At 48.8% G+C, this 13,843-nt stretch overlaps 1 protein-coding gene across 1 annotated transcript in view; it reads left to right on the top strand.

The window, feature by feature from the left end:
* The window catches only part of LOC111158602 (La ribonucleoprotein domain family member 4B), a 63,902-nt gene that overhangs the window by 25,208 nt on the left and 24,851 nt on the right, over positions 1-13,843 (top strand). Inside the window, exons 5-7 of the mRNA XM_022520738.1 lie at positions 5,644-5,722; positions 7,166-7,302; positions 13,267-13,370. Of these exons, the coding sequence (XP_022376446.1) occupies positions 5,644-5,722; positions 7,166-7,302; positions 13,267-13,370 (320 nt within the window). The remainder of the gene's footprint in view (positions 1-5,643; positions 5,723-7,165; positions 7,303-13,266; positions 13,371-13,843) is intronic.

The raw sequence follows: 13,843 nt of genomic DNA, 5'->3' as shown, positions 1-13,843 counted from the left end.
GTATAATTGACAAGTAAAATTTGAATATGTTTACGGTATCCAACACTGATCATTTGATATTATATAGTCACTGTGAAATGATTACCGTAATCAAGCTAATTAACACATCTATTACCTCACAGAGTATTTTTGTTTTTCTGGTTTCGGTGTGCTGGGAACACGTATGATCTACTCTCCTAGCAAGTTTGCGGCATGTGATACAGTATTGTTGATTGTAGTCAGCGTGCTGTACCTAAGATCCCCAGAACCTCACTGAGCTGGTGACTGAATCGTATCCTGTGACCAGCACCTCCCCGTTGTTCCCACTCTCCAGCTGCGGGTCCGTCCCTTGTGTGTATGGTTTGGACTTTGTAGATTGCACATGCAGATGAGATCATGTAGTTTTTCCCTTTCTCTGACTTACGTCACTTAGCGTAGTGCCTCAGTGCTCACGTTGTCTCAAATGCTGGGATTCTTCCCAGTGTGTGTGTACATCACATCGTCTTCATCCGCGCATCCGCAGGCGGCCGCCGGGGTGGTCCTTGGTCCGGGCTCCTGTGAGCAGAGCCGCAGTGAGCACGGGCGTGCAGAGAGCCTTCTAGGTGCTGACGTCCCTTCTGTGACGTCCCTTCTGTGGGATGTGCGCCCCGTCGTGCGATTGCTGGGCCGTAGGGCGGTTCTGGTTTTAACTTTCTGTGGACCCTCCGTACTGGTTTCCAGAGGGGCGGCCCCAGCTTGCATTCCCAGCAGTTCCTTTTTCTTCATACCCTCGCCAACACTTGTTGTCTTGGTTTTTGATGGTAACTATCCTAACAGGTCTGATGAGTGATACCTCACCGTGGTTCTGATGCGCATTTCCCTAGTGGTTAATGATGTTGGGCACCTTTTCATGTACCCGTTACCATTTGTAAATCTTCTTTGGAAAAATGTCTCTTTAGGTCCTTTGCTCAGTTTTTTTGAACATTTTATTCATTTATGAGAGAGCAAGTATGAGCAGGCGGAGGGGCAAAGAGAGAGGGAGAAGCAGGCTCCCTGCTGAGGATAGAGCCTGATGTGGGAGTTGATCCCAAGACTCTGAGATCATGACCTGAGCCTAAGGCAGACGCTTACCCGATTGAGCCCCCCAGGTGCCCCCTTTGCCCATTTTTAAATCACATTTTTGTTTTGCTTTTAAGTGTGAATAAATTTCTTATATGTTTTGGATATAACCCCTTACCAGATAAATATAGATACCATAAATATTTTCTCCTATTCCATAGGGCACCTTTTCATTTTGTCAGTGGCTTCCTTTGCTGTGTAAAAGCTTTTAGTTTGATGTGATCCCACTTGTTTGTTTTTGTTTCTGTTGCCTGTGCTTTTGGTACAGGTCCACAAAGTTGTTGCCAAGACCAGTGTTGAGGAGCTTTTCTCCCACATTTTCTTCTAGGAGTTCTACAGTTTTAGGTGTTATGTGCATCTTTAACCCATTTTGAGTTGATTTTTGTCTACTTCACAACAACGTGACATCTTATGTGATGTAAGATAAAGGTTCAGTTTCATTCTTTTGCATATGGCTGTCACGTTTTCCCAACACCACTCACTGAAGACACCTCGTCCCCATTAAATATTCTTGTTAGCCTTGTTGAAAATCAGTGGACTGTGTATGTGTGGGTTTATTTCTGGAGTCTGTTCACTGATTGTGTGTCTTTTTTAATTCTCATACCAACCTGTTTTGATTACTTAACTTTGTAGTGTAATTTGAAGTCCCCTTTGTCCTTCTTGAGATTGCTTTGGCTATTCAGGGTCTTTGTGGTTTCATACGAATTTTAGGATTGTTTGGTCTGTTTCTTTGAAAAATGCCAATGGAATTTTGGGTTGGATTGCATTGAGTCAGTGGATTGCTTTGGGAGTGTGGACATTCTAATGATAATGTTGCAGTCCATAAGTGCAGACTGTCTTTCCACTTACTTGTGTCTTACTCCGTTTCTTTCATCAACGTCTGTAGCTCTCAGGGTACAGGTCTTTCACTTCCTTGGTTGAGTTCATTCGTGGGTATTTTGTTCTTTCTGATGCAGTCGTGAATGGGTTTGTTTTCTTGATCTCTCTCTCAGGTTGTTGGTGTTCACATGCAGATGGGCGCGTGGTACCTGTCACTCACGTAGACTTCCCCACTTGTCTTCATTCTTGGTTCTTGTCAGTGCTCTAAGGGGCTGTAGTCATGTGACCCGTCTTTGCGTTTGCTGAGTCTTCCGTCCGCATGGCTGCTCCTGCTGTGGAAGTGCTGTGTTGAGTTCTCGGGTTTATCCTTGTGTTCTTCAACTCCAAGGTTTCTGTTTGGTTCTTTTCTGTGGCTTCTGTTTCGTTACTATACTTCTTACTTTGTTTCTGCATCATTTTCCTGATTGCATTTAGTTGTCTGTGTGTGTGTGCTCTTGGATTTCACCGAGTTTCTTTAAGGTGATTTTTTTGAATCCGTCTGTGTTTCATTGGCATCAGTTCCTAGAGCCTTGTTAGTTTCCATTGGTCGCGTCCTATGTGCCGAGTCTTGCAGCTGCATTTTGATGCTGTGCATTTGAAGGCGCAAACGGCTCTTCCTGTCTTTACAGACTGGTTTTGTCTGGCAAGGACATTCTCCTGTGGGTTTGGGCTGATGGCATTCCCTCTGCTTTCACAGTCATGATGGGTCAGAGCTGGGTCACGAGGCTGCTGCTGGGTCTGCAGTGGAGTTGGTGGGCTTGTTAGCAGGCTGTGGGTCTTGCCTGGTCCCTGGGCGCATCTCCGGGTGGGCAGAACTGCTTGTGGACTGTGGTGCAGCTGGGAGGAGCTGAAGCCAAGTCCCAGGTGCGCTTCAGGACCCTGAGGTTGGCTGGCCTGTCTCTAGGGGCACTGACTGCAGGCATTTTCCTTTGGGACCCTTGGCCAACAGACCTGCTCAGCGACCAGCCGGAAGGTGGCTGGAGCCCACTTCCAGGACCCACGTAGTACTTGAGTGTGACTGAGTATGCTAACTGGACTGCAGCCCCGCGGGACTGGAGCTGGGTCGTCGGCCATTGTGGGGTCCAAAGCCAGGACTGAGGTCTGTGCGCCTATGACCCGGGGCTTGGGTGGGCAAGGCTCCTTCTTGGCAGAGGATGCTGGGGACAGGACCAAGTCAAAGAAGGCTATAGCTGGGGCCTCTGGCAAGTCAGCTGCCTGAGTGCAGGGCCCGCTTTCTCCAACGGCTTTGCTTAGCCTTGGACTACATCTGGGTTTCAGTCTCCTCCCTGGATGCCACAGCTGCCATAGGGCATTTTTGTCTGAGGATGGATGCTGGATTGTTGCTGAGGGGAGCACGAGTGGGGACCTCCTCTTCTGCCATCTTGCAGCTGGCACTGCCCCTCCATTTCCACCTGTTTGCTGGTTGTTCTCTCTCTTGCCTAGAAGCGGATGACCTCATGTCTGTGTCTTAATTGTGAGGACTGGAGCTGTCAGAAGAGTACCTTACACCCTGACACCTGTCTGTGTCACATCCTCTGTGACCCCTTTGCTCGTACGTTCACAAGGGGCCCTGCCTCCGCTGCGTGAGGAGTCTTCCACATAGCTCTGTCCTCGCTTCCGTTACATGAGACCGCCTTCGGTGTCCTGTCTTCCCCCACCAGAACTCTCCAGCAGCATCGTCTGGATCCGCTGCCTCTGTGTGCCTGCCTCCCATGCGCCCTCAAGCCCCGTCCAGGTGGACTGTTGCCCCGGCCTCATCACCAGCACCGCCTTTCTCCAGGCCTTCAGTGACGGGGTGCTGCCAGGCTGAGAGGGGAACCCATGTCCTCCCTCATCTGGCCCTGCTGTGTCCTGTTTCCTGCTGACTCCATGTCCCGTCCCCCTGGCCTTGTCCTGCTGTGTTCGTGGCTCAAGTCCCATCCTTCACCTAGAATAGTCCCAGACACTAGTTTGTCCTTGATTGTTGTGCTGGCGTCCCAACTAGGCTCTTTGCTTCCCTCTTGTGCCTTCACTGTCCCGTCTTCAGCGCAGAGAAATTGCTCCAAGACGACGTCCGTTGGCTTCCTATCACATTTAGGTTAGAATTCTCATGTCCTCAGCCTCCCTCCCTGCCTCTGTGGCCTCATTCCTCATGTGTTCCCCTGTGCACATGGGGGAACTGCCTGCTAGGGGGTGCGCTCCCTCGGATCCCTGCCAGGCCTGCCGTCCCCTCCGCTGGGCTCTGGGGCGGGACCCCTCTGGCTGGCGTGACTGGAGCAGCTCCGCCCTGCTCTCCCCGCACCTGTGGTATTCTCCTCGGTGTCCGGTTGCCCCTGACTTGATGTCCAATGTTTATTTATTCAGTTGGGCATTGCCTCTCCCTCCAGGAGCAGAGTTTGACGGCTTTAGGCTGAGGAAACAGCGTTGCAGCAGTGCCTGGCGTGCGGGAGACAGTAGATGTCTGAAATCTGTGGTGGGATATGAGTTTAAGTGAGTGCCCAGGAGAGGCCTTTCTGGACAAAGGAATGACATTAGATTGTGTTTCAAGGGCCTTTTGTAATTTCCAGCCTCATCAAGTCCATTGGTTTTATTTTGTTGGTTGTGGGTTTTTTTGCTTTGTTTTATTTTTTGCTTTTGCTGTTTGTGGGTGGATTTTGGTAAAGCTCTGTGTGAAACAGGCACGAGCTCTCTGTTCTTACTGTTAATAAATGCCCTGCTTTCTCCGTACTTTTTGTTGGTCTTTGACTTTTAAAATTTAAGTGTTTGTTCTCAGAAAATTCCACGTATAGGATTATGCAGATCTACACAGAAGTGTATGAAAAACTTGTTAGTTCTTTGTATTTCCTTGCCTCTGCTATCCTGGCAACCTAAAAATAGGGTCCTCGCCTGCTATGCAGCGTCCGGGGGAGGGGAGCAGGGACTCACCCCAAACTCCAGTATGAAAACCTGCTGTCACAGTGTGTGGCTGCTGGCGGTGCCAGGGCCTTACCCTGAGCTCCAGCCCTCTGCTCCGTGACCAGTGCCTCATGGGAAACACACTTCAGTGTCCCCCACTGTACCATCTGGCATCTTGGGAGAAGTCTCCACTAGAAGCCGGTTCTGGCCCCTGCCTGCTCGTGAGGGCTGCGTACGTGGCCCCCTTCCGTCGGACCTCTGACACCCCCCCCCGGCACTTAGCACCTGGAGCTTTGATCGTGTGGACGTTAGAGCAAGTTCGTCGGACTCCGGTGTAGAGACTGCGTCGTCCTGATGGCCCGTGGGCTTAGGATCTCCAGCCTTTATCATTCTGGCCTGTGTTTATCTTTTTCCTTGCTTTTATTCTTTCCTTTATATTTTGTTATTGTTTAAGTATCTGTGTTCTTGTAGGCTACCTGGAAGTCCTTTTTGAATTGAGACAAGGTATTAAAGAAACTTAACACTTTTTTACGGGGCGGAGGAGCGGGGAAGAAGGACCTCCGCAGGAGCTGGGAAGAAGGACCTCCGCACTTTACTAATAAGTCTTACTCCTCAGATTAACTCTTATTTTGGTTTAGGGGAGAGGGGATTTTAAGTTTTTTTGCCTCTGATTTCCTTTTCTTAGTAGGTGAAGTAGCAGTTTTCTTACTGTCTGTGCACAGATGTGTAGATGAATTAATATGTATATTGGAAACAGGAGAATCACTGTGCTGAATCATCTGCTTGGTAAATTTTAAACCATTTTTTCCTGAGTTGATCATTTCTTTTATGTAGGAGGAAATGAGTCTCAGCCGGAAAGCCAGGAGGACCCCCGAGAAGTACTTAAAAAGACGTTGGAATTCTGCTTATCTAGGTAAGGATGCCAATGGCTGTTCTAGTGCCTGCTCACTCGGGTGTTGTGCACTGGCTGTAATGTACAGATGTGACTCAGTGCAGAAGGGGCAGGGAGCTGTTGATCTCTGCACAGGACGTGGGGAACATGGAGGAGTGAAAGCCTTTGACGGGGAGAACTGAACTGAATCAGCTAGGTCAGTGTTTCCCACGGTTCTCCCCAAATTCATTGTGATGATCTTGACCTGGGTTGCTTTTTGAAATTCAGAGTCCTGGACACGACCCCCCGCCCCCAGTCCCACGGAATCAGACTCTGAGGGTGGGACCTCCCAGAGACACTCTTGAGCAGTGAAGTCAGAACAGATTTCCTGTTCTAGTTCCCCCAGTATGCCAGGCTCTGCAGTGGCAAATCATTCTGTGTGTGCCGCTTGTACTTCCACTTGTGCCTTTGTCCTGAGTACCGCCTTTTCTGTTGACACGCGGAGTGGAACCTTTAAAGTTCCATGTGGCAGAAACATACATACAGGAAGATGGGACTGGGTTCAATGTAGTTTTCTTTGTGAGGATAACTGATGGGCCGTGTGTAAGGTTTTCTGTCCGCGATGGTGATATTTCAAGTGTTTCTCTGGGGCTGTCTTCGGACTTCACAGAGCCTCTGGGAAGGGCCGCTGTAGAGACTGTGGGCCTGTGTGGAGGGGAGAGGCGGGGTGGGTGCCCCAGCTTGCCTTCCTGGCCCACCCCTCCCCGGTTATGGCCCTGGCACACGGCCTCCGGGTACGCTCTGCAGGGGAGGGCCGCTGCTCCGAGGCCGCGAGGTGGAAGGGCGGCGTCTGCATCTCACACAGCTCCCTCTGTCCCTCCTGCGCTACCTGACCGGTGGGGATGGAGCAGCGTTGCCGTCTGCGGACCTTGGAGACTGTCCTCTGCCTTCCCTAGGACCAGTGTGTCTGCGTTGAGGTGTTCTGAGCACGTTGTCTTGTTAATGGAGGCGCAAACCCTTGAGCTGCCAGCGCCTGCAGCCTGCCTGCTGTGACCCCGAGGGCTGTGGGATTGGTCCTGGTCCTTCCCTGCTCCCGGCTGCTAGCGTTCCAGAGGGCTCGGCGGGCGCAGCAGGCACTTGGGCACCGGCCTTTCCTGGCCTGTTCTTTCAGCTGGATTTTCTTACCTAAAAAACTGTGTGTATTTTTAATAAGTTACTCAGACACTTTTTAGAACAAAGATAAGTTATAAATACATTTTTAATGGATTATCCACTCATTCGTTGTGATTGTAAAAGGCGCACTATACTTCTGCTCTCTCTGCCTCCCCAGATATCTTTAAAAATTTTCCCTAAGGTCCGAGAGAGGATGAGGCACAGTTGGGGTTGGAGCTCTCCTCTGGCTCTGAAGCCGTGCCACGCTCACCCCCCTTTGGAAGCGTCCCTTTAGAGAAGGAGGCATTAAAAGCTCTTGTCTTCTTTCCGCAGGGAGAACCTGGCTAGCGACATGTACCTCATATCGCAGATGGACAGTGATCAGTATGTGCCGATCACCACGGTCGCCAACCTGGACCATGTCAAGAAGCTGAGCACGGACATGAACTTGATTGTGGAGGTGCTGAGGTGTAAGTAAACGGCGGTCGGCGGGGGTGAGAGTGTGCTCTCGCCCGGTACTCGATGGCGAGTGGGGTCTTCCTTTGGCTTCCTGGCCGCTCCGACCAGTGCCCTGTCTGGCGGGGGCCGTTGATGGGCTCAGAAACGCATCTCACTGGGAGTGCGCCCGAGAAAGGCTGCTGCAGAGGCGGAGGGCCGTTGGGGCTGGTGACAGATGTGGGGAAGGACGGCGCTGGAGGCCAGTTCCATTAGCATACTAGCAACAAGAAGGGCTTTAAATTTCAAATTCCGGCTCAAGTTTGGGTGAAGTGGGACTGTTTTCTTTAAAAGGTTATTGTGAGTGAAGTTGTTTCTTGGACCTCTGACAACATCAGAGCAAGGTTTAATACCTCAGAGACCGGCAGGGGTTCCGGGACTGTGGGCTTCTAAGCTGTGGTTTGCTGGTGCAGGCGTCTACAGCCCAGCCACTTGGTAGTGTGTTTCCAAAGACACCATCTGCCTGAGGTCACAGCCGACGTCCAGGGCGCTGTGGCGTGCGTGCGTGTGCCGCTTGGCTGGGTCAGCGTGGGCCTTGGCGTACGACTGTGAGACCACCACCGCCTGGAGTTTTTGGAGGGCCTCTGTACTGCCTCCACCCCTCCCTGCCGCCTGGGATAGCTTCTCTGGGGATGAGTTTTAAATTCAGTGTACAGTATATTGGATATCTTTTCAAATGGGATTGTTTTTAATTATAGAAAGTCACTTTCTATAATAGGACTGCAAGTACCAGATGATTTATTTCTGTAGTCTCCCTTCTCAGGGCTGCTCTGACTCCTTCACAAAGAACACAGTGTACAGTATGTTCCCTTGCCCCAAATATTTCTAAATGAGGGGACATCCGTCAAGCCAGAACTGAAACCCCATTTCCCTGTGTCACCGCTGTGACTCTCCATCACTGAGGAAGCAGTGATCCCACACTCCCCAGCAGCATGACTGGCAGGTAGTGATGACTTTTTCTTGTGTGCATTCAACCTCATAGAGGAATAGGTGAACGTGAACATCTCATCTTAAAACTTGGTTGGATTTCTATTCGCAAATGAAAGTTCTCTGCTTCCTGTTCCCAGACAGATTTTGTAAGGTCACTCAATTATTTGAGCAGATAGTGAAGAAACGAGCAAGCATCATCTATGAAGTTTGAATTCTGAAGATTATAACCGCTGTTTCCCAAGATTGTTTATGCTTTCCAGTGTGGCTTTGTTTTTGACGTTCCATTCAGAACTGAAGTCTGTTTGGTGGGTCGGGTTGAGTTTGGTCCTCTCTGGCGCACTTAAATGAAGGCCAGTGGCTTTCCTAACCTAAAAACACTTTAGTCAGTTCACGGCCTTTGGTCATTATCAGGAGTCCCAGGTGTAGTTATGTCTTCTAGGCCTTCCTTGGGAACTTGGCTGCCCCATGGTGATTCCTGGTTGGCGCTGGCAGGAGTCGTTCCTGCAGAGCGTGAGGCCGTTGGGTTGCCCTGTGCGGTTGCTGCAGGGAGGCTGTTTCTCTCTGTGGACCCATAGCCCCGCCGCCCTCTCCGCCCTTCTTCTGCCTTCCCTGCTGGGGGGGAGGGTCTGGAGTTGCAGGGGTACCTCCTCGCCTCCTCCTCAGCTCTGAAGTGTCTCATTGCCTCCGTTCACTTGGCTTCAGACAGAGACATGTGCCAGCACGACGGCATGATGGATCGTGGAGTTAGCGTAGCGGTTGTAGTTCTGCGGACGGTGAGAGAAATGAGCCTCTGTGAGCAGAGATCTCCTGTTTAAATCTTACCCCGTCCCCAGAATGCCTCACATGTAGCATTAGACACACAGTAGACACTTGATAACATTTTAATTTGAATATTCCCCAGTACAACACCAAAACTCTGGTGTTGGTTGAACTGCAGAAATTATGTTTTTGTGTCATAATACACGTGCTACGCAGTGCATGGCACAGAATGCCTGATTCAAATGCTTTGCTTTTATACTTAATACAGTTGAAATTGCTAATTTAAAAATAGACTCAGGTGTTTGTCGGCAGAGCATGAGTAGATGCGTTGTGACGCAGCCGCACCGTGAGCGCTGCAACAATTACAATGAACTAGGCTGCGTTTTCAGCAGGAATCCATCGTAGTGCTGACCACAAAGCCCGTTTCACACACCCGCGGGACGGTAATGTCGGCAGTGCGCAGGTACGAGTCCCGCAGATCCGAGTCGGCCTCTCATGGGTTCAGAGGTCCAGGGGTGAGAGTGTGAAGACCCGAGTGGGACTGACCTTCCTGGTTCAAGGTGAACCTTAAGGCGGGGGGTGGGGGGCACACGAACCGGGGACAAAACGGGGACATGAGAAGCACAGGGAACTTCGCCAGTCCCTGCTTCTTTTGTTTTTACAGCTTTCCTGAGGCAGAGTTTACACACCTTAAATTACTGCCTGTACATCTGTCAGGTCACGACATCTTTATGCACCTGCAGAGCTACCGTAATGGCGACGACGACCATACTGTCCACCCGGGAGTTTCCTCCTGCTTCAGGCCGCCCCCCGTCTGCTTTTTGTCACTGTGCCTTAGTTTGTGCTTTCTGAAGCTTCATGCAAATGCAGTCGGTCATGTAGTAGCCTTTGGGGTGGGGGTCCGGCCTCCTGGCTCAGCACGATTGCTGGAGAGCGCACCCATAGCTTTTGGCCTTTCATTGCCGAGTCCTGCTCCACGTGGTAGATGGGCCGCACTCGGTTATTCACCCCTGTTGGTAGACTCGCTCTCGCCAGGTTTGGACCAGTGCAGATCAGGTGCCTGGAGCACTGGTGTGCAAGTCCGGTGGTGCGCGGGGCTTCTGCTTCTCTCTCCCAGTAGCTGGGACAGGACAGAGGGCGTATTCTGACTTGTGAAACTGCCTGTGGTGATGTGGCCCGTTGCCCCACACCCTTGCTGTCCCCACTGTGTGCGTGCGGGCGGGCGTCTTACTTGCAGATTCTCTGACTTTATCTCATTGCTCTTTCAGTTTCTGTTTCCCTAATGGCTGGTGACACGGAGGGGTCTTTTCACGTGCCTCTTTGCTCTCCTTTTATCTTTGTTGAAGTGTCTGTTCTTGTGCCCCCACCCCCACCTTTTTATTAGTTTTCTTACAATTGAGGTTTGTGGGAGGGTGTGTCCTGTGAGATGTGTATCATCATTATCTGTGTCGGGATATAAGCTGTTACCAGGTATGTGATTTGCAAATACATTCTCCTAGTCTCTAGCTTCTCTTTTTTATTCTGCCAATAATAGTGTCTTTTGAACAACACTCTTTTGAATTTTTGGTATAGTCCAATTTATTAATTTTTTTCTTTCATGATCTAGCTTTTGGTGGCATAGCTATTAAGAAATCTGTGGTTACCAAAGCCATGGAGGTTTTCTCCCAGAAGTTTTATAGTTTTAGGGTTTACATGTTTAGGTCTGTGGTCCATTTTAAGCTAATACTAGTATGTGGTTTGAGGTATGGATCTAAGTTCTCTGCCCCCCTCACATGTGGATATGCAGCTGTTCCAGCCCCGTTAGCTGGACGGGATCTCCTTCTCCCCTAAGTTGGGTGGCGTCGTTGTCAGGACCATCCGCCCCCCACTGCAGATTTATCTCTGGGCCTGTGTCCTTGATCTGCTTCTCTGTTTTGACACCTGCCCTGCAGTGTTTTTTTTTTTTTTTTTTTAAGGTTTCTTGTTGTTAATTTTTTATTTATTTATTTGTCAGAGAGAGAGAGAGAGAGAGAGAGAGAGAGGGAGAGAGAGAGCGCACGCACAAGCAGGCAGAGGTGGAGAGAGAAGCAGGCTTCCTGCTGAGCAAGGAGCCCGATGCGGGACTTGATCCCAGGACCCTGGGAACATGACCTGAGCTGAAGGCAGCTGCTTATCTGACTGAGCCACCCTTAAAAACATTTTTATTGGGATTGCATCAAATGTACAAATCAATTTGGGGAGAATTGACACATAATGATAGGTTTACATTCCATGAACACAGTAACTCTCCATTTATTTACATCTTTTATAATTTGTTCTTGGTAATGTTCTGCAGTTTTCAATGTACAAGTAGTCCGTATCTTAACAGATTTTATAATTATTTTCCTGTTTTTGACACAGTTTTAAATGTGTTTATTTCAGTTTTCCATCAGTGCTAGGATGTAGAAATAGAATTCATTTTTGTATTTTTTGTAACAAAGTTTGATGAAAACTTTGTTAAAACTCCTCAATTCTAGTTTTTTGGGAAATTTTTTCAGATTTTCTTCGTAGAGATAAGCTTGTTGCCTGTGAATGGAAAGTTTCCGCTCTTCGTACCCAGTCTGGGTGCGTCCAGTTTCTGTCGCTCGCGTTATTGCCCTGGTTGAGCCTCTGGGACAGCGCCGACCAGGAGCGGAGAGAGTGGCTGTTGTTGCTTTGTCCTGTCTTCAGTAAGTGTGCTGCTAGACGCTGGCTTTCCCTACGTGAGGAGGTTTCTCTCATTCCTAATTTGCTGAAAATTTCTTTTCAGAATGTTGGGTTTTGCCACATACTTTGCATCTGTGAGGTGATTAAATGGTTTTTTTTTTTTTTTTTTGATTTTTTAGTCCATTAATGTGAATTCTGTTGCTTAATTTTTTTTTAAAGATTTTATTTGTTTATTTGACAGACAGAGATCACATGCAGGCAGAGACAGAGAGAGGAGGAAGCAGGTTCCCCACGGAGCAGAGAGCCCAATGCGGGGCTTGATCCCAGGACCCTGGGATCATGACCCGAGCCGAAGGCAGAGGCTTTAACCCACTGAGCCACCCAGGCACCCCTGTTGCTTAATTTTTGATTGGTAAACCAACCTTTCATTACTGAGCTAAACCCCACTTGTCATGGTTTATTATTTTTATATATTGTGGGGTTTGATTTGGCAGAATTTGGTGAGAATTTTTCATCTGTGTTCGCAGGGGATATTGGTCTCTAGTTTTCTTGCTTTGTGTTGTCTTTGTTCCGTCTGGGTATCGGAGAGCGGCTGGCTTCGCAGGTGGAGCTGGCGTGTTTCCTCTTTCAGGTATTTAGGAAGAGGTTGTGCTGTAGAACGGGTTTATTTTTTTCTCAAGTGTCTGATAGGATTCTCCGGGGATACCACGGGGGCCTTGAGTTTCTCTCTCTCATAGATCTGGGTCTGTGTTGGTGACTGTCTTCTTAGAGCAAACGTTGATGGTGTGTATCTTTAAGGATGTTTCTGTTTCGTGTAAGTTATCTAACTTACGTTTATTGGCAGGAACTTTTTCATAATGTTCCCTTAGGGTACTTTCAATATCAGTAGAACTTGTAGTGAAGTTAGTCTTCGTTCCTCATGTTGGCAGCATGTCTTCGTTGGGGGGTGGACAGCTCTGAGCCCTGACTGTGTCGTGCTGCGTTGTGACTGGAATCTGCACGTGGTACAGTTTCGTAGACGTGACACCAAAACAGAACATCACGAAAAGGAGTGTATGTAAAAACTTGTGAGGTCTGAATCCGGCTTGTCCCTGTGCTGGCACTGTTGCCCCAGCACCACACCCTCCTTGTGTTGACCGTGGGCTGCGGTTATGGAGGACGTCACTGCTGGGAAAAGCTGTGTAGGACCCCGTGGCACCTTGTGATTCAAAATAAAGAGTCGTGATGGTCAGAAAATTATTTTACGCTGGGGGCTCATAAAAAAGAGGAAGCCAATAACTCTGAGTTGTGATCTACATGTCGTTTGCACTGTTGAATCCTTGTTTCATGGTGTTAAATTTATTCTAGATCTTAAAGGACTTTTTAAATTCCTGTGCTCCTTAGTTTTGAGAAATTTAACCTGTGAGATGGGTGTAAAACCTTCTGATGGGTTGTGTTAAGGTGTCCCACTGCATACAGGTGTCTTCATTGTGTTTAGTGAGTAAGATACAGCACATCACACTGGAGTGTCTGTTATGTCATAAGTAGAATACAGACAATTTGTTTGAATATTTGTGTTTTACCATTCATTTTTCTTCTCTTTGTAGCTTTACCGTTAGTCCAAGTGGATGAGAAGGGAGAAAAAGTAAGGCCAAATCAGAGTCGTTGCATTGTGATCCTGCGGGAAATACCGGAGTCCACGCCTGTAGAAGTAAGTCTCCTCTGAAGGGTGCTCGGACTTTCTTTGTGGGTTTTTGTTTTATTTCTGTTTACTTCTGTGGTTTTTTTTTTAGAGGGCATATTGTAAAGAATACGCACAGTAACACTTTCTTCCCAGGATTTATACATTGTTGGTTACAGTGTGACTCATTTTTAAGAGTGGTGCTCAAACTTTTTGGTCTTGGAGCTCCATTATATTCTTCACGTTAAAAAATACTGAAGAGGGTGGGATGCCTGGATGGCTTGGTTGGTTAAGCGATCCCCAGGGTCCTGGGATTGAGCCCTGTGTGGGGCTCCCTACTCAGCGGGGAGCCTGCTTCTCCCTGCTACCCACCTTTGTGCTCTCTCCTCTCACTCTATCACTCTATCTCAAATTAAAAAAAAAAAAAAAGGGACGCCTGGGTGGCTCAGTTGGTTAAGCAGCTGCCTTCGGCTCGGGTCATGATCCCGGCGACCTGGGATCGA

This window comes from Enhydra lutris, unplaced genomic scaffold (assembly GCF_002288905.1).
Source record: "Enhydra lutris kenyoni isolate GAN:26980312 unplaced genomic scaffold, ASM228890v2 scaffoldscaffold61, whole genome shotgun sequence".
Taxonomy (NCBI): Eukaryota; Metazoa; Chordata; class Mammalia; order Carnivora; family Mustelidae; genus Enhydra; species Enhydra lutris.
This window is presented reverse-complemented; position numbering and strand designations above follow the sequence as displayed.